Raw genomic sequence first — 20,722 nt, forward strand, 5'->3', positions numbered from 1 at the left:
ATCTATGTTCTGCAATGGATCAAGAATATATTTAGTTGCTTATTCACACAGAAGTGAGGGTTGTGTCGTGGTCACGTATTGTCAAGATTTTATGCACTTAAAGAACAACTTCTGCCTTTCTTTTTGTCAGAAGAAAGTGAATATGCCGATTTCTTTAGTGATGATTCTTGGTGTAATGAATTTGCTTTTCTTGCCGACATTTCCGAACATTGAATGAGCTGAACAAAAGCATGCGGGAGACAAAATTTGCTCATGTAGGGAGAAACTCTCATTTTGGGGGGACATAGAAAACAAAACAAATGTGAAATGTTTGAGCTTACAAAGTGCTGTAAAATTGACACAAATTTCTCGACACTCATTTCAGACACATTCTCTTTGTTGTGTACCAAGTTGAGAAATATTTTCCTACGCTTGAGTTGACTTCATTTGATTAGGTGAGGGACCCGTTTGCGCCTACTGTCCTACAGTCAGCAGAATTAAATGTCAAGGAAGAAAGTGAATTGGTCGATGTGAGGAATGACTGAGGTTTGAAGCTTCACAGTAAGACATGGCATCTTTCTGGATTTCTCTCGGCGAGAATATCCAGCTATTTCCACAAAGGCTGTGAAAGTTCTCGTTCACTTTTCTACATGCTACTTAAGTGAAGCAGGATTTTCTGCAATGAATACAATCAAGTGTAATAACAGGTCACAACTGTTAACTCCAGAACAGATATTAGGGTGTGTTTATAACTATCCGTCCAAAATTTAAGAAGATTATGAAAGAACATCAAGCTCAAATTACACATTAATTTTGTTTCGTGCACCAATGCTTATTTTTGAAAAGAAGTAATCTTCAAATATTATTATTAAACAATTGTAACCTTCAATAAATATGATTGAAATATTGTTACATTACTAATATTATTAAACAATTTTAACCTTCATATAATATTCAAATATTGTAATGTATATTAACCACGTTAAAAAATTATAATTTTCATACTGTGTTACTTTTCTGTATATTTTTAACGTTTAAGAAAAGTATTTGTTATTGTAATGACCAGTATAGCTTCTTTATTGTTGCAGCCTATTTCGTAACTTGTAATTTTAAAATATCACTCAATCCTTTCAACAAAGCAAATATGCATACAAGCTACCTTAAAAGTACAAGAGATTTTTTGTTCGTCCTTGGCGAAAGGTTGGATACAGTTTTTGAAAAAAAAAAATGTTTTTTTTTCTTTTAGATTGAGTCCTATGTTCCATTGCAATTGTTTTCTATTTTTAAATAAGCATAATGAATAGAGCATGAAAAATGAGCATAATCATTTATAACGGAGGAAAAGCAGTGATCGAGCTTTCTTCTCTTCAGGGGCGAATCCAGGACGGACTTCTAGGAGGGCGATGGGTTGTAATACTGCTACTTAGAGCTACTTTTAAGAGCTACAAACTTTGAGATGGGTTTTATTTATATATAAAATAAGAAAGTTTACTCTTCTTGGGGGCAATCGCCCCGATCACCCCCTGGATCCGCCCCTGCTTCTCTGTGAGAAGGAGATCAGTAATTACAGAAAAAATACCACTATATTTTATATATATACAAATAATAATAATAATAATAATAATAATAATAATAATAATAATAATAATAATAATAATAATAGTAATAATAATAATATCTGAGTGTGCCGCGAGAATTTAAGTTATACTCATAGTGTGCCGCAAGTTGAAAAAGGTTGGGAAACGCTGCCTTATGGTATAGAGCAGGGATGACCAACTACGGGCCCGCGAGCCGCATACGCCCCGCGAGGCCTTCTTGTGCGGCCCTCGAGAAGATAACATATTTTATTGTGTGCATAAAATTTTAAAAATATAGTTAAAATGTAATGATTCGGACTAATACATTAATATCAAGTTAGAAATGTGACTTTTCCTATAACGATGTTTAGGATGTCGATTGTTTAATAGATACTCAATAACAGAACAATTCATTTCTGGACTAGAGTGTAATAAGTGTATAGTGTAAACGTAAAGAAAAGTATCACATGAATTTGCGGCACATAGAAATTTCTATGAGGCGGATCCTAGTTTTAAAAAGTTGGCCATCACTGGTATAGAGAATTATACACGAAAATGCTGAAAACCCGAGTTTTATATTAACAATTTACTGTGAGAAAATTCCTGGACCCCTCATTCGACTGAGCGGTAATTCAAACTCCCGGAAATCCGACTCCCGGAAATCAACAGACAACTAGATCCGCCCATGTTCAAAACAGAATATTTATATGCATCGAGGCAAGACGGCACATATACATAAGAAAGAAAATTAAATATGGCACATCAAAATATAAACTAGATGAATTTCTTTGAAGACACCTCATTTTGAAAACAAAGGTAGGAAAATGATTACAAAAGTGTCTGGGTTGTCAACTTCGAAATTATTTCTATATAAAAAATAAAATATTTTTACTTGGACTTTTCGTCAATTAATATGTTTAAAATGGGTTTATTAAAGGTATTTAGCATCTACTCTCCAGTGACGGTATGCTTGATCATTGAAAAGCCAGAGGCGGTATGCCTTCGTCACTGAAAAACCAGAAGCAAACATTGTTCGACCATTAGAAAGACCTAGGTGCAGATGGGAGACAATATTAAGATGGATCTCGCAGAAATAGGAATACAAAAAGAAACTGAATCCAGTTGGCTAAGGATAGAAGTCAGTGGAGAGCATTTGTGTCCGCGTTAGAACAAAACATTGATGTGGTTCAACACATGCGGATTCCAGAACCCTTCTTTGTGCTCCCAGACGATTGGGATTTTTGGCGCCAGGCCATTCAAGCCCTCTCAGACATGCCCTGGCAACAACGTGATAATGGTGATGTGTCTAGTGATAGTGGAAGTGAAAGTGATTCAGTGCAAGGGGACTCCGATGATGGTGATAGTGATGTAACGGAGGAGTCACCCCAGAATGAATCGTTGTTCGCTACTTTTCAGTGTAAACGTGTGTTTCCTTCTGAAGTTTTATTCGACACGGCTGGTACATTTTGTTGTGTTCCAGAGGTCACACACAACCCACCATTAGATGTTCCACGAGCCATTCGTCGAACGCATCCCAAGTATCTTCCAATATATAGCAAATTCTCACACTATGTTCAAATAAATGAAAGTTCATTATAATTTATATAAACAGCGAAAACTTCGTCTTAATTGTATTCTTTGACGAAGACGAAAACTGCCTTCATCATTGATTTTGACAACGTTGAGAAGTAGATGTTGCCATTTTGCTTAATTTCACTTTATCAGATCCCTTTTCTGAAAAAGTTTTAAATGTATTTTATTGACTACAACAATTGCTATGTACACATATTTTCTCTTCCATTTCCATGTATACTTTTTTATCTTTATTCGGGAAAAAATAGTGATGTCTACACAAGATTGCGTGTACGCAACATTGTACTCGCATGATAGAGTGTATCGAGTTGTGTTCACAAGAAGCGTCCATTCTCCCATCCCCCAATCTTCCTTCCCAAAAAATGTCATTGTTCTCTCACTCAATAAAATTAAAATATTAATAAGAATGGGCCTTCCTAGAATTTTGACTGGAATATGATGTTCTAAGACAGGAGAGAAATATTACGACACGTTTTAGTTTTTGTGAAAGTGTTTCTTAGGAAATTAATGTCTCACACATTGTGGACTCCACGTATAGAAATGCAGGAATGAACAAAATTGAATTTTTATATAATAACCCCATCACTACTATTTTCTAATCGTAATGTGGAATAGGATTGAAAACTAACCTAGTCACCTGAGACTTGTTTCTCAAATCTACTAGTCAATTAATGCAGAAGTTACAAGTACAAATTTCACAATTTCTTGTAATTTCTGTTTGTCATTTTTATAACTATTAACTATAACATTTTTATAACTTTTGTCTTAGTTTAACGTCCCATGTTTATGCACCGAGGCTAAGAGAGACGACCGATGATGAGATGGATGATAGTGGTGAAATAACGAAAGTGGGAGAGCCCCGAGAAAATCTACGTACACGGTGTTTGCCAACTACAGAGGTTGTTCAATCTACATTTGGCCAATTTCGACTTACCTAAAAATTTAGAAGAATCCATGGTGCCAGGTCTGTAAGTGCTCGATGTGTTTCCCTTGGTTCCTAACAATAGCCCGACAGCGTAATTTCCACTGTAATAGGCTTCTCTGAAGAACTGGGAGGGGAATCTTGTCCCATTCCCTTTGCACAGCTTTCCAAAGTCCTTCCACACTTGTCATACGCTGTTTTCCCAAAGTCCACTTCAGCAATCCAAATCCACAATAGTCCATTGGACTTGCATCTGAAGATTTAACAGGTACCTCATTGAAAGATATCATCTGTATACCATTTGCCTCCTCCATCACCCTGTAGAATGCGAGGGACGATCGTGAGGTATATGATGAGGCCTTGTCCATGTGAATGCGCACCAGAGTGGCGTCATTTCCGTACATTGTTGGAATCTAATGCTCGTAGATCGGCCGCATGATCTGCTCCTGAAAATACTGCGAATTTATTTTGCAGTTCTTCGGCACCCTACGAATCTTCAGTTTACCTCGGAACAGTAGCCAGTAACGACCATGAACCCTATGGGGAAGGATTCTCTTCAGATACGGACCCACCTTCTGAAGTTCTTGGCGCCTTTCTCTCGGTACATGATGACTCTCGGTTTACCGCAGTCGGAAAGGTAAATCCATGCTTCATCGAGCGGTGCGACGTACATCCACCTTTGTTTTGCCAGATGTTGTTCGTACAGCTTCCGGGCGTTACACTTTCGTTCCTTTTGGTGGGCATCCGTAAGAAGATGGCCCCGAGCTTTCATGAATTTTTCCAGCTTGAGTTGATGGTGTAAGGTCCGGCTCAAGTTCCCAAAAACATGTCAAGACAATTAGCCATACACCTTTGTGTTGGCGGATTTTCTTGCATTGCCATTTTGCAAAGTTTCCTCTGCATAGTGGAGGTGCCCTTGGTGCATCCCCGCTTCCTAGGCAACTTCGTTGGTGATCCAAATGGTGGAGCTTCGATGCCCTTGTACTTTTTAATAACATTTTTTATTCCACTTAAACTGATGTTGCAACCATTCTTCTTGCACTGTTTTCTAATGCCAGAAACACTAAAGTGGGCGTCATAAAGACCCGCAACATGGCCTTCCCAAAACCGGCTTAGTTTGGGCGGCATTTTGGTCACAGAGGGGAAACCCACATACTTGGAAACAAATTTAAGACAACACTCACAACAATGGTCCTGTTTTGTGCGTTATTGTCGTCGGAAAAACAACTCCGTTCTCAGGAAGCCACTGCACAATACTGCAGGACGCCACGAGCCAGGTCGGGTGAGTCTATTCTGTCCGGGAGGAGAAAGGAACGAAATCAGGCAAACGTAGGCTGAACAACCTCTGTACAAAGCCCATTTGACTTAAGCATCACATTGTTTTCACAAATTTGTTTTTCAACATAAGAGATTTTTTGTACGCACGTTATTTGTGCATATACAAGTACATAAACATAGTAGAAGATCTTCAATATGTTGTTGTTATTAATGGTTTGGTGTTTATCGTCCCTTTCCAGCAGCAAAGCTATATGAGACGTGAACCTACAGTCTAATCTATTCTGTGTATATACTAATAAATTGGATGTACGAATACTGCACTACTGTAGTGTTTTGTGAAATACTAATAAGACGAATTTTGTGTCTGTTTAGCGCAGTTCTGCCGTCTTGTAAACTTATGACACATCCGTTTTATACCAAACTATGATTAAAGTAGACCTTACAAAGTCGCCCTATGCTTCAACGAATGCAAGTTAATCATAACTTAAAAGGAACAGCCTACGTTTACATAATCCACATCAAAGATCTTTCAACGGAACACTAAAAAGCATTTACATCACAATAACTTCTTTATTCATCTCACACTCCAAGTATAAATGTTTTGTAATAATACACCGTAAATAATCCATAAAGGCTCTTTGCTCTATGTAATCCTTTCAATCTCGTACAATCATTCAATTACTTAATATTCTTCAACATCCATTTAACTGACAACATTTGAGGATTGAGGATTTAGATTTCTGGACTTTCGCCATCTAAGGCCATTTAGCCCTTCACGATTTGAGGGATGACGTCCCTCGGCAAGCACTCAATCCCGGGAAAGGGAAGAAAGAAAGGACTGGAGAAGGAAGGAAGCGGCCTGGGACCTATAAGTTAGGTACAACCCCGGCATTTGCCTGGTGTGAATGAGGAAAACCCAGGAAAACTTCATTCAGGGTGGCTGGCCTGAAAAATCTTTTATACTCTTTCGACCGAGTGCCTCCACCGGGAATTGAACCCGGGACTGACAATATGTATTTGTCCTTATTAGGATGACGCAAGTAAGAGTTATTATAATGGTAGTATGAGGTTCATTCAAGTTATAACACCTTTTCTTTTTTCTTATGACTAGTAACAGATAGAAACGTGCTGTTTCTTTGAAAATACGTGAGCGCTCTTATTAGGATAACGCAAGTAAGAGTTATTATAATGGTAGTATGAGGTTCATTCAAGTTATAACACCTTTTCTTTTTTCTTATGACTAGTAACAGATAGAAACGTGCTGTTTCTTTGAAAATACGTGAGCGCTCTTATTAGGATAACGCAAGTAAGAGTTATTATAATGGTAGTATGAGGTTCATTCAAGTTATAACACCTTTTCTTTTTTCTTATGACTAGTAACAGTTAAAAACGTGCTGTTTATTTGAAAATACGTGAGCGCTCTTATTAGGATAACGCAAGTAAGAGTTATTATAATGGTAGTATGAGGTTCATTCAAGTTATAACACCTTTTCTTTTTTCTTATGACTAGTAACAGATAGAAACGTGCTGTTTCTTTGAAAATACGTGAGCGCTCTTATTAGGATAACGCAAGTAAGAGTTATTATAATGGTAGTATGAGGTTCATTCAAGTTATAACACCTTTTCTTTTTTCTTATGACTAGTAACAGTTAAAAACGTGCTGTTTATTTGAAAATACGTGAGCGCTCTTATTAGGATAACGCAAGTAAGAGTTATTATAATGGTAGTATGAGGTTCATTCAAGTTATAACACCTTTTCTTTTTTCTTATGACTAGTAACAGATAGAAACGTGCTGTTTCTTTGAAAATACGTGAGCGCTCTTATTAGGATAACGCAAGTAAGAGTTATTATAATGGTAGTATGAGGTTCATTCAAGTTATAACACCTTTTCTTTTTTCTTATGACTAGTAACAGATAGAAACGTGCTGTTTCTTTGAAAATACGTGAGCGCTCTTATTAGGATAACGCAAGTAAGAGTTATTATAATGGTAGTATGAGGTTCATTCAAGTTATAACACCTTTTCTTTTTTCTTATGACTAGTAACAGTTAAAAACGTGCTGTTTATTTGAAAATACGTGAGCGCTCGTTGTCAATGAGTGACAGAAGTGACAACACCGTATGGCACATAGAATTCCAGCGGCAGCAGCTAAGCGGTTAGCGTACGCGCCTTTGACGTGGTAGACCCGGGTTCGATTCTACGATGGATCTCCATCTCCCATTTCCTACGATTGAGACAAAAGTAGTGGTTGTTACACATCGTGCCATTAAATAGCAGTAAACGTCTCTCAGTCGTAGACATCTAGCGAGAAAAACTGAAATTTCTAATGAATAGTCCTTTTAATAGGCTTGCCAACCACACGATAATTTATCGTGATATACTATAATTTAAGCCTTTATGCTATCTGCGAAAAATTCCCTTGCAATAACAGCTGAATATACGATAATTTTATAACGCACATTTGTTTTTCAGTTTTGAATGTGTAAGTAAATTGTTGATGTACTATAAAACACACACCTTTTAACAGTCATTCCTGGTAAAATAAATCAATAACAATTTGAGAACTAGCAAATGCCAACCCTGAATCCATTCTTTACATTCAATTGCATTATTTCAGATTAACGTCCCACGATTATGCCCTTTAGGCTAAAGGGACGGATGATTAAGACAAGTGAATGATAATGGAAAAATTGATGGAATGAAATGTGTTGGGAAACGAGAGTCCCCTTAGGAAATCCATGGTCACGACGGTCCACTACAAACTTACTTGGCTGGATGTCGCCATAAACGTCGCCAACACCTAGTGTCCTACTCAGCGCCGTAACTTAGATTTTTTTCTGGGGGGCAAGCATTAATACGCATATTTGGGCCCCCTAGAAAAGTTGTTTTGCTAATTCTTGGGTCCCCTATTTCCATCTTTCTCTTACTTTTTATGGGCCTCCGAGAGTTTCTGGGCCCTCCCGCACGGTAAGGTCTACGGGACCGTTAGTTGCGCCCTTGAGACCGTTTCATACATGACAAATTAATTAAGGGGACAATATTGACAAATCTCAAATCCATACGAATAAATATTATTTCTAGGGCCCCTAATAGTAGACATTTTTTACTGAAATGGGCCCACGACTCATTTTTATTTTCTTTACCTTTGGTGTGCTGTTTTGTTTATGTAATGTAGTGAACCTGTTTGATGCTTCATTTATAATTTCATGTTCGTATCGTATATGGAGTAAGAAAATTTTGTCTTAAAATGAGCCCCCTCGAACGGCGGGAAGCTTCCCTGGGAGCAGTTGCCCCCACAAGTTATGGCCCTGGGCCCACTTGCCGGGAAAAGTCGATCATCGACATAGCGACGCGTCGAAGGACTGCCGCTGATGTACCACTGGCAACAGGGTATCGTTGAGTCGAAAGAGATATCTAGAATCTTGGTGTTGAAGTTACCACCGCGTAGCAGCGAGGACTTCATTTAGGTCCGCACTCCTTCGATTCGTCGCGGAGAATCACGAAGGACCAACACGAACTATCGCCAGTTGTGTACAACCGGTTATTATTATATATTATTTTTCTCCTGACGAGTTGTTCCTAAAGTGAGCTCCAGAGGTCAAGAGTAACCCCTGCCTCAACATCATGAAGTGAAAAATCTTGACATGAGTGCGCATAATTGTATGCATTTAGACCGTAACTGTCACCGATCATCTGATAGTGAATACGGGAGAACCATGAAATAAAGTAAATAGACGTGCGTCATTCTATTATAAAATTAAATGACGAGCGCACTTTATCTGATCCCAAATGGTTATCGTCGAATATGTACGGTTAAAGGAGCACTCTGATTAGCCAACTTAAAAAGACTTCAAGGATTTATCCTTCTACAAGCGACGCTTCCTTCATCGCCTGCTTGGCCAAGTCGGAAGAGCGAGTAATCGTAAGGTCGATGATTCGCGCCCACCGGGGCTACTTCTTTATTTTACTTTTTTAAGTGTTTTTAGACTCACCTTAATGTAAACAAATTACGCATATAGACGATTTAAATTATTTTTGAGGAGCAATTTTGTGGTTCATTGGCATTTCGCTCTTCCGCTGGTAAGCCGCTGATGGTATAATTTTCAAAACGGAAATGGGGAAACAGTGGATCGTCGCTGCGGGACCGCCAATTTTTGGCGAGATGTCGTTAGTTACCCATCGGTGGTTCACCGACGCTTACGGCATGAGGTCGAACGAGGGACCTCACGCACTAGAGGTTAGCGGTCTACTACTAAGCCAAAGTGCCCCCATAACCCTTTGGGGATCCTATGGTACAATTTGTACCATACGCGTTTTTCAGGTACATTGCGTTATTTCTCTTCTATTTGAGCTTTTTCGTCCGTTTTTTTTTTTTTTTTGTTTTCCAAGTCCAGATGCCTTGTAGAAGACATTACGTATGGTTTCAGACCGTCCTGCGTCCAGACATAGGAGGTGATGACGTCATAAGTCAAAAATTTCTTTTCTCATTTTCTAAGCCTATGTTCAATATTTTTTGGCGGGCTTATTTTTCTACGTAGAAGATTGAAAATTTACACAAACATTCAGTCCACCGAGTAGTATTTACCAGATTTTTTGTTCCGATGTCAGTGCTAAAACAGAGGGGGAACCAGAGGGGCAAAGGGGTAAATAAAGGGATTTTTTACCCCCAAAATCCCGTTTTTCGTCATTTTCCCGCCTTACATACATGATAGGACCACGTGAGTCATACCGTCTGAAAGGCAGTTCCATTCTGAAGAGAACGACGGTCGAATTATTATTCTAGGGTAATTAGGGCCGTCTCAGTGAATTTTTATTCAAATATACTTCTGTATAGGGTAAAAGTGGGGCATGGTAGGGAAATTTTTTTCTGGCGGGCCTATTTTTTCACGTAGAAGATCGAAATTTTGCACAAACATTCAGTCCACCGAGTAGTATTTGCCAGATTTTTTGTTCCGATGTCAGTGTTAAAACAGGGGGGGAACCAGAGGAGCAAACGGTTAAAAAAAAGGGATTTTTTACCCCAAAAATCCCGTTTTTCGTCATTTTCCCGCCTCACATACATGATAGGACCACGTGAGTCATACCGTCTGAAAGGCAGTTCCATTCTGAAGAGAACGACGGTCGAATTATTATTCTAGGGTAATTAGGGCCATCTCAGTGAATTTTTATCAAAATATACTTCTGTATAGGGTAAAAGTGGGGCATGGTAGGGAATTTTTTTCTGGCGGGCCTATTTTTTCACATAGAAGATTGAAATTTTGCACAAACATTCAGTCCACCGAGTAGTATTTACCAGAAGTTTTTTTCCGATTTCTGCGTAAAAACAGGGGGATTTCAGAGGGGCAAAAGTTGAAAAAAGGGAAATTTTGCCCCAAAACATCCCTTTTATCAGGAATTTCCCGCCTTAGATACATGATGGAGACATGTGAATGGTACCGCCTGAAAGACAGTTCTATTCTGAAGAGAATGATTGGCGGATTATAGTCCTAGGATAATTAGGGATGTCTCAGGAATTTTTTTCCCTGAGATCATAGTGTTTTATGGTAATTTGGGGCATTGTGGGAATTTTTGATAAAAATTCTCCCGCCCTTACTATTCAAGATAGAAACTTGAAATTTGGCACACACATTCAGTATACCAAGTACTATTTATCAGATTTTTTTAGATGACTACGATCTCACAGGGGGGAGCCAGGGGGGGGCCAAAGTTCGAGAAAAAAAATCCCTCCGAAATTTTCACTTTGACATTTTTTTCCGCTTTTGGTATATGGTATGAGCATGCAAGTGGTACCATTTGAAATTCAGCTCTCTTCTGAAGAGAATGAGGTATGAACCATGATCCTAGGATAAATAGTGACGATACAGTAGCTGCTTGACTGAAAGTCTAAAAAATAGCCCAAAAAGCCAGGATCCTTTAAGGGATAATTTCAATTACGTTTACGAGGAGTGGAAATTGTGTTGTTCTTTAGAGTAATGTTAATAACAATTGAATTGGTCATTGCAGAAAGGGCACATGTGACATTTTGGTCGAAATTGTGGTAACACTAGATTCGTCATCTACATAGGTAGGCCCATTATTTGCCACAAAGAGATCTCAGGTATCGCCTTCTGAAGGCTGTTATTTTGAATTTCAAAAACGGCGTTCATTGCAACACATACTACTACTGTAGGAAACTCTTATTTTGAATGCGCTGTAGACAGTGATTTGCTACACTTTTCCCGCTTAAATGCGTCTTTGTGATCAAATGCCTAGTACGACATAGTATGTCATAATAGTTAGTTATATATCGTTCGTTCGTCGTGGATGTTGGCGCTCTGTTGAACATTTTCATCTTGATGTTCTGACTAGTGGTGCTGACTTCGTCAAGTCTGGAAGTAACGACGATGAATCTCCGCAGGCCAAGAAACGAAAAGGAATGGGGCATACTGAGAAGTACCAGAGAAATGCCACGAAACAAGCTAAAGTTAAAAGACTGCCATAAACATAATATCGATCGTATTCTGGCAAGTATATTCCAGCTTGTAAGAACAGGTGATAATTGCCGGTGTAGATTATATCATTGCGTTTAAAGATTATATCATTTATGTTGTGTGTGTCTGTGTTTGTTTGTAAATTTTCTTATTCCATCTTCAGATAGCTATAGTTGATCTATTAAAGTTAGTATTGTAATAATAAAGAAACATATTATTTCATGTTTAAAAAAATCTTACAAAAAAAAAATCTGCTAGACATTAGCGATGCTTGTGAGAGAACAGCGAAGGACAGTTCATTAGGTTCCTCAGTATTAATCGCTTCCATGTTGGTTCCAATATGAGTTAAGTGTCATAAGAGAAATTGTTAAGTCTGTTCTCTAAAAAGAAAAGGATTAACACAGCAAATAACCGAGATATTTTACAATTTTAAATTAATAAATTTTATTGTACTAATTACTTGGATAGACAGCTGAACATTAGATAGTTCTCATTAGAACTATAAGATATATAGCTTAACTTATAACGTATATTTTATGAATAGACTAGTATTTTTGAAACATTAAATAAACAACTGAAATATACAACATATATCTACGTCATATTATAAGGCATATGCTTCTAACAAACGAATTACTGTTACCATGATAGTTTTAGTTTGAACTGTTCACTATTTTTAGCATCTTATTTGAAATATTTAAATATATTACACTTAATATACATAATAATCAGTCATTAAGTGGAATAAATATTAAGTTTGTTAAGTTTACAAATTCTCTGGAGGATATATTTATTGGCTGAGATATTCTTGTTCATTTTCTGCTTGTATTGCATTTGTCTTTAATATGTGATGTCTCTAAATGTATAATCCGATTTCAAAATGTAGTAACTCGAAAACGGCTTGTGGTATTTGAATCAAACGCCTACACTTCAAAAGAGGGACTGTTCAAGTTTTGCTTGTGTTACGGTAGATGTCACTGGTGTGTAGCAGTAATGCACGCTAGTGACATCTGCGCCAAACATAAGTCAACTCTGACTATTGACTTGCGAGTCGTGCGGCCAGAACTTGTAATGAAAATTATTTTGTAACATTTTTTTATTTTTTTTTATTTTTATTTTTATTATTTTAAACCAAGCGTATGACATCTGTATGAACGTAATATTTCTATGAGATAGAACATTCCCTCTTTCTGTATGCGTTTCATTCAAATCCAGTAAGTCGTTTTCAATATAACACTTTAAAATCAGATTAAAACTTCAGAGACACCTGCAGCTTCAGAGCGGTTGCGTTGCTTATCTTTCAATCATAGTTTTGCTGTTCCTTTTGGCTCACATTTTAATAATAGGTCATGGAGATAATTGTCCTATGTTGATTACCGGTACTTCTCTCAAACAATTATCCATAATCGTTTCTTTCAAACACCTGTGATACACCGAGATCTAACAATATTCAGTAACTGATAAAAGTTATTTCTAATGATAATAGCCTTTTGTTTAGGACTCTAATTATGTGAGTCTAATGTGAGTGATATGAAAGGAATTGATCGAAAAAGAGTACAGTTGATGGACGGTATCAAAATGGACAACAGCTAGTCAGACAAAAAAAACTTAGTGCAAGGAAGTTTCTGGATTTTTCAACTTTCAATAAATGTTAAGATCTATGATCACATGAATACTCATAAAGATGATAACTTTTTTAAGAATTCGTTTCTTTTACGATTGGTGGCTAAATATCGCCTCTGTAATACCCTGTTTGGCTCTATCCTTACTCTACCCTTACAACATTGTAGTCAGTACCATCAATTTAAGTTGTACTTGGGAGCAGAGACAACACACGTACTTTACTGGTTTCAATATAGTTTCACCATTCCCGTTAGTAGATTACAGTACTATAATATTGATTTAAAAAATATATCTCTCAAATTCAGGGAACAATTGCCACCTGCCCCACCCCCCAAATGACGCTCCTAGTTCTAGCTACACTTAACCCAGATATGTTTTGTCTTGAGCTTGGTACGCTGAAGCGCAACCGATATTTCGTCTCTGTATTGGTAGCAACTCGGACAAATAGATAGTAAACCACTGCGTGATAGGAAATTTATTCGTAACCTATATTCGCCAAGGTTTAATTCCAAAATACCACAGTTATAGCAGATATTTATTTAGAATAATTTTGGTTTAAATTACATTTTTTTTTTACAAGGGAAGTATCTAAACTGGAATACTCATGTAGAGTTTAAACTTAATATCTATAATGAATTTGTGGTGTAAAATATAGCTTTAGATAATAAAATAGTTTAATTTGAATAGTTGCTTATATTTAAGCTCATTATTGTTTGTAGCTAACTCTAATGCCGTCGGCAAAATAGTGGGGCGGAAATTTTGAGAGAGATACGGACAATTAGACTATTCAAAGTGAAACAGATACTTATCATCAATCACCTTTAATATTATAAGACACTTTTAACGATCAAAAGTACTAGGGATTTCACTGTTGGATATCAGGGCACCTTTGTTTCTAATAATTCCATTTTTAGAAGTATTTTTCTGTTTTATTTGAAATTGACTGAAAATTTTAATGATTTGATTTAATTGAATTCTTCAAATTATTTAAGTATTCCTTACTTCCTAAAGTATTACAGTTTGTTATGTATAGCTTACTACATATATTTATTTAGATATGCATATAGATATTTAAGTAATATTAAATTTATACAGGGAGTGTCAAAAGTATGTTGCCAGAAGCCAACTGCATTATGAGTAAAAATTACGGAAAAATGGAAAGTAAGGAAAATTGTTGGAAATAGATAGTTTTTGGTCCAAAATGGTGGAATTTCTGCAATCACAGAATCATTTGGGATCCACATTGGCAAGGTGCTATATTTTATGTATGAAAAATAATGTTTCCAGTTCAAATCCTCCAAGAATGGTTCTTATCTTGTCCTAGCCCTCATTCTGTTGTAAATTGCCCAATATTGTTCTGCATAAAAGGAATTATACGATGTTATACAATCACATACAAGTGTTATACGGAAGACGACCGTCCTTGAAATAAGAGTACTACTCTATTATATACCTTACAAATGGTGTATGCAGAATTCCATCAAGAGGAGAATGTTTCAAAATTCATATCGTTTTAGGATTTCTGTGTACATATTTTAATATGATAAATGTGTTTATTTTTCATGCTATCTTGTACAAGGGGTGAGTTAGATCCCTAACCGCCACCTTTGCATACAATTAGATGAGTAAACTTGTTTCTTATGAATCATCTGCAAAGTAGCTATAAACTTCTCTATATGAGCTTAGTACGTATTAGTAGTCGCAAGATTTCCAAAAATTGCCAAATAGTTTCTAGGCAAATGAACAAGAATATCTTAAACCAAGATAAATGTGTGTGTGGTTGTTTATGGAATTGTAATAGTCATGTCATCGTGATAACTGTAACCTGAACCTTTTCCAATGCTGTAACTGATTAAAGAAGTGTTCTCCACAGTTTATATATAATGATTCACTTTTATTCTTCTTCTTTCTTTTCTTCTTCACCTTCTGCTGGAGCAGCCTCTTCACCACCTTCACCCTCTTCACCTCCTTCACCGCCTTCCGCTTCGCCGTCTCCTTCGGCGGTCTCCTCTTCAGCGGGGGCTTCTTCACCTCCATCTTCTTCACCGCCCTCAGCTTCACCATCGCCTCCTTCATCGGCAGCTTGTTCCTCACCAACCCCTTCATCATCGGCTGGAGGATCGGATGGTTCCTCACCACCTCCCTCGGTGTCACCACCCTCACCCATGATATCTGCAATTACACAAAATAAATATACTTACATTATTATTTTTTAAATGATTATTTTTAGTGACACTTTCATAATTGACACATATTCATAACATTTTTAATTCTTTATTCGGAGTTTAGCGTCCCTTTACAGCCTTCAGACTGTATGAAACACAGACCTCCTAGGGGGAAGTTGATCATAGAGGGTTAATTTTATGGGTATAAGTTGTTTGAAATTTAACGTTCTTTTACACCATTAAGGCCATATTAAATACGGATATTTGGAGGGAGTTCAGCCATTAGGGAGATTATTTGTACTGTTGCTTGGTTATTTGAAGTTTTACCTGTTTCTTTATAGCATTAAAACCATATGAAAAGTAAACTTAGAGACAGAATTTAGACACTAGATAGTTCTTGTATTCTGTTGAAAAGTTATTTGAAGTTTAATGTATTCTTCACTATTAGGGGCATATGAAACTTGAACCTAAGAAGACAATTCAGCCAGAAAAGAGTTTATTTGTACTCGGTGAATAATATCCTGAGTAATATGCAATCTGCAGTGATTCTGGGTTACTTTTGTAGTCTACATTTAAGGCTACAAAGGGCCAGCTCATTTCATGTTAGTTTAGATCGTGAAATAACAAAGTCATTAACGTGAGATCTTGATGAACACGAACTTCTCAAATAAATTAGCGCAACTAGGTTTAACATGTTTTAGTAAGTAATGGCATCCAGATTAGCTAGAATATCTATAGCTGAAATGAATCACGTGATTTTCCAATATTTTGAGTAATGCACGGTTTAATTATAAACATTCGCAGTAACATTTGATAAGTGTGACAGGTTTGAAATGCACATTATCGTGTTAGTTTCTTTTCTATTTTTTATTTCTTTTTTTTTTCGAACAGACGACTTCAATCCATAATTTCATGCATCTTTAATTCAAATGCAATCTTAAATGCACGCGAAGAACAGATTATTCTAATGAATTTGAGACGTCAAGAAAGTGCATTGCTGCATACTACGGACCCATTACTGCATAATTAGAATAGTAAATTTTGCTTCGTTGTCATTTTCTTTTTACTTGAATTATGGATTTGTTTTGTTAGTTGCTTAAACCACAACCTGATTTTACGTTACCGCTACAAGATTACTGCAATCTAAATCTCCTGTGCTTTATATTCTCAAATATTAATATAACCCATAAAAAAAATGGAGAACAGCGTTTCTCGAACTGTATGCTGTGACACTGTGAAAGGCAACTCGATATTATAATTTTAAAAGAGTTTAATCCCAGAGGTCCTAGAGTTTAGTTCTAGAGGTCAATTAGTGGAACATTGCGTGGCGCTTTTATGATCTGTTTTGAAGGTGCCACACGCACAGACTCGTGAAGCCTCTGCTCTACACCAATCAAAGAACTGCTTTGTCTCACGTGTGATGCATCGGAAGAATTCGGTATGATTCGTGGAGCTGCCTTCCGAACACACACTTGCGAAAATGGAAAGCAATGTTGCCAAACTTGGACGACATGGCGCACGAACAACCAAAACAGTACTTAAATAACTATAACACGATCACTAACAATTATTTGAAGTAAACAGTATCAATAACAATAGCAAACATATAAAACAATAAAAGTAAACAAAATGAAACTTAGCGGAAATCTGACAACACTGAATGGGAGTTGACGATCGGAATACATCCTCGTATTCTATTGGATGCTGAAATTGGTAGATCTAGGTCAAGCTTCACGGCTCGTTGGGATGACTATAATAGCACTTAATGGTATGAGTGTTCTTTGGTCGTAGCTTATACAATCAGAAGATAAATCAACTTTGCAATAAAAGGGCCTGCTTAATGTCTGAATACTTTGGTTATTCTTTAAAGTTTAAATATACGTAATTTATAAGAGGGTGAATTCAACTTGAACTTGGGAGATTACGCACGCACATAATGTAAAAGGAAACAAATTTCCATGCGTACATGCATTCCGTGTAGGAGGCATAGGATCGATTTCCGGTTGAGGTTCAAATGATTTAGATCGCATGTGAAGCAGTAAGTCCGCTTATAATGTAGTCTCGATGTACAAAAAGGGCTCTAAATTCATCACACCACCAAACTAAAATAGTTTTCCACAATGCTGTAGCAGAGGCATCTCTCTATCACTGAACTCACAACATAGTTTTTATTTCAGTGATACGTGGTCACCACATTGGCTACCATCATATTTACTTCTAGCTTTCTCGACTTGCTTTCACTACTTCTAAATCCCAGTAGCTCCCGCATCCCTTTACTATACTCTGCCTACACTGAAAATTCTTTGTTTATGATCACAGCTAATGAAATTAGGAAAGACCTTAATTTAAACCAGTTGAGAATGCTCCAAGAGCATTGCCAAAACGAACTTAAAGAGATTTTTTATTTAATTTATATGAAATTGAATATTAAATTTATTTGATTAAATTCAATAGACATACTCGTACATATTTGGAACCTGCATATTAGGGGACCTATTGAATTAACTACATTGAGCTGTTACTTTTTATCACCGTATATATATATATACAGTGGCGGATCCAGGATATGATCAAGGGAGGGGCTAAACCATAATTTGCCGTTTTATCCAGTATAAAGCAGAATAGAAGCCCATTTTATCCAGTGTAAACCTGAGCGTCAAGGGGGGGGGGCTATAGCCCCGTAGCCCCCCCTTGGATCCGCCCTTGTATATATATATATATATATATATATATGCAGATATAATCAGTGGTCTCCCGAAATCGGAACTTTTTTTGGCCAATATCTGGGGAACAGTGGCCAGTTGGCAGTGGCCGCCGGTTATTATTTGGTATCATTTGGTCCACTTAGGTATTGACCAACACCAATATCATCTCTCTATGACTTAGTTCCCCTGTTATAGCTCCTTAAATCTCCCGAAATCGGAACTTTTTTTGGTTAATATCTCGGGAACAGTAAGAGTGACACAAAAAAATTCCATCACTTCTTTAAGATAGTTTTTGCTGATCTATCGATAGTTTTGATGTTCTATCGAATAGAGGTCTCAAAATTGAAAAATTCCCAAATTATAGACACACACACACAGACAGACAGACAGACATTGAGAATTCAGTAACGAAAAGTTCGTTGCAAGTAAAGTAGCGTTTTGTTCTCATTGGAAGGCTCCTGAATATTATGCAAACTGAACACACAATAGCAATGAGTGCTGCATATATTTTAGGATAAATATAAAGAATCGATTACTGGTTGTTAACTAACTACTTCATCCACAAAAGCATTTCATTGCGAGGTACGATGCAGAGAAGAAAAATATATTTTTGGCCAACATATAAAGAGGAAAAAATATTTCCTTTTCCAGCGCAGCGTGACGTAACTTCAAGTCTCATTAGCATAACACAATTCTTGGAAATGGTAACGTGGTGAAAAGTAGCACGAATTTAGAATGCTATTTGTGGAAATCTCATTCTGACCTTTCAAAATAATACCGTTTTCAGTATTTTTGGGGGTTCTTTTTTTTTTTTACTATTTCATCATTTTCTTTGTACAACATTCATAACAATTGTTATTAGAACTGACAAAAGAATGTAACGATCTGCATTGAATGCTTCTTTCTTTATTTCACTCTTTTTCCAACTTTTCTTTGTAAATAACGAGGGAAAATACATAATTAACTGCACGGCAGGGGCAAAAACCACAACAAATGTTATCATGCAAAACTCAGCGAGTACAAAATAGTTATCTTTCTTTTTTTCTTATTAGCCGAGTAAATGGAGTTAACTAAAAATAGTTTTATTGGACACGACACACTGATGTCAAGGTTACTCTGTCTGGGCAAATTCGTTCTCATTGGTTGAAAGGCAGGGGGTGGGAAGGAATAGATGGCAATCCTATAGGGAAAATACGGATAATGGTAATCATTTAAGGGAAACCTTGTCATACGAAAACATTTATTTTATTTTGTTTTATTGGAGCGAATCTCCTATTTACTCAACTTAAGCGTTCGGTTATTCGGATTCTTCTCCGATATGCCTGAACCGTCCTGAACCAAATTTGACATAGTGATTCGAGATCGCACGCTGACTGTCGTTAGGGGTCGCATATCCCGATTGGACATACCATTGAGATATAATCACCGAATGCACCGAGGGATGCCACTAGACTTAACATTGGAAAAGCATTTGGGACCTAAATTCTCATTGTAAACAATGAAAAATAGAATTTTCGGCATTAGAGATAGAGCTTTTTGGTTTGTTCTGCCTTTACAATTTTTCAAAACGAAACTTTTTTTTAATCCGCTTAGATATTGAGTTGAGTTGATTTTGAGTTTAGCCTCCCTTTCAGCAGCGAGGCTATATGAGACGGGACCTACTGATTAACGTGGAATCTGAACCACATGAGATCCGACCGGGAATCGAACCCGGGTCTCCAACGCCAAAGACGCGTACGCTAAAAGCTTAGCCACAAAGTAGCTCTGGCTTAGGCATCCTTTTGACCAGATATTCATTCGAAATGCGGGAACCGTTCGTAACCAAATTTGACTCGATGATTCAAGGGCGAGCGCTGAGTGTCGTTAGATGTCACATGTTCCTATCGGACATACCATAATCACCGATAAACGAGAATAATCAATAATTGTTGATCGCTTCTCTTCAAATTTCCAGCTATTGTATACCTAGTTTATTTAATGTGATGTCAGTTATTCTATTGCACACTGTACTAAGGACCTTTTTTATCCTGTATATTCGCAAGATATGATTCAGATTTTAACTAACTAGAACAAAATATGACAACTACATTGATCCCTATTTTCCGCACCTTAAGGTAATTGGGATGATTAATAACCTCATAATAATAATAAAAATGTAATGAATAAAGAAATATGCTTCAGAAGGCAAGGGAAACCCCTTTGGTATGTGTCACTACATTGAATTGCATAGGAATGGTCAATCTTCTTTTCAGTTTATTCGAAAGTAAGAAAAAATGTGACATAGCATTATGTTCGCCCGAACTGCTTATAAAATGAAAGTGAATATGTGTTTCTGTCTGTTTGCATCACGCAATAACCACTGAACCAATTAAAATGGCACTTCACTTGATTATACACCTTAGGACTACCC

The 20,722-nt window shown here is 36.9% G+C and overlaps 1 protein-coding gene across 2 annotated transcripts in view; it reads right to left on the reverse strand.

Annotated features, from left to right (window-relative positions):
- Positions 1–12,271: 12,271 nt before the first annotated feature.
- LOC145674894 (uncharacterized) overlaps positions 12,272–20,722 on the reverse strand; it is a 110,940-nt gene continuing 102,489 nt past the window's right edge. For both annotated transcript variants that reach the window (XM_081745150.1, XM_081745149.1), the window contains one exon: positions 12,272–15,614. In XM_081745150.1, the coding sequence (XP_081601276.1) occupies positions 15,337–15,614 (278 nt within the window). In that variant the 3' untranslated portion in view covers positions 12,272–15,336. The remainder of the gene's footprint in view (positions 15,615–20,722) is intronic.

This window comes from Thermobia domestica, chromosome 18, assembly GCF_964235325.1.
Source record: "Thermobia domestica chromosome 18, izTheDome1.hap1.1, whole genome shotgun sequence".
In the NCBI taxonomy this organism is placed as follows: Eukaryota; Metazoa; Arthropoda; class Insecta; order Zygentoma; family Lepismatidae; genus Thermobia; species Thermobia domestica.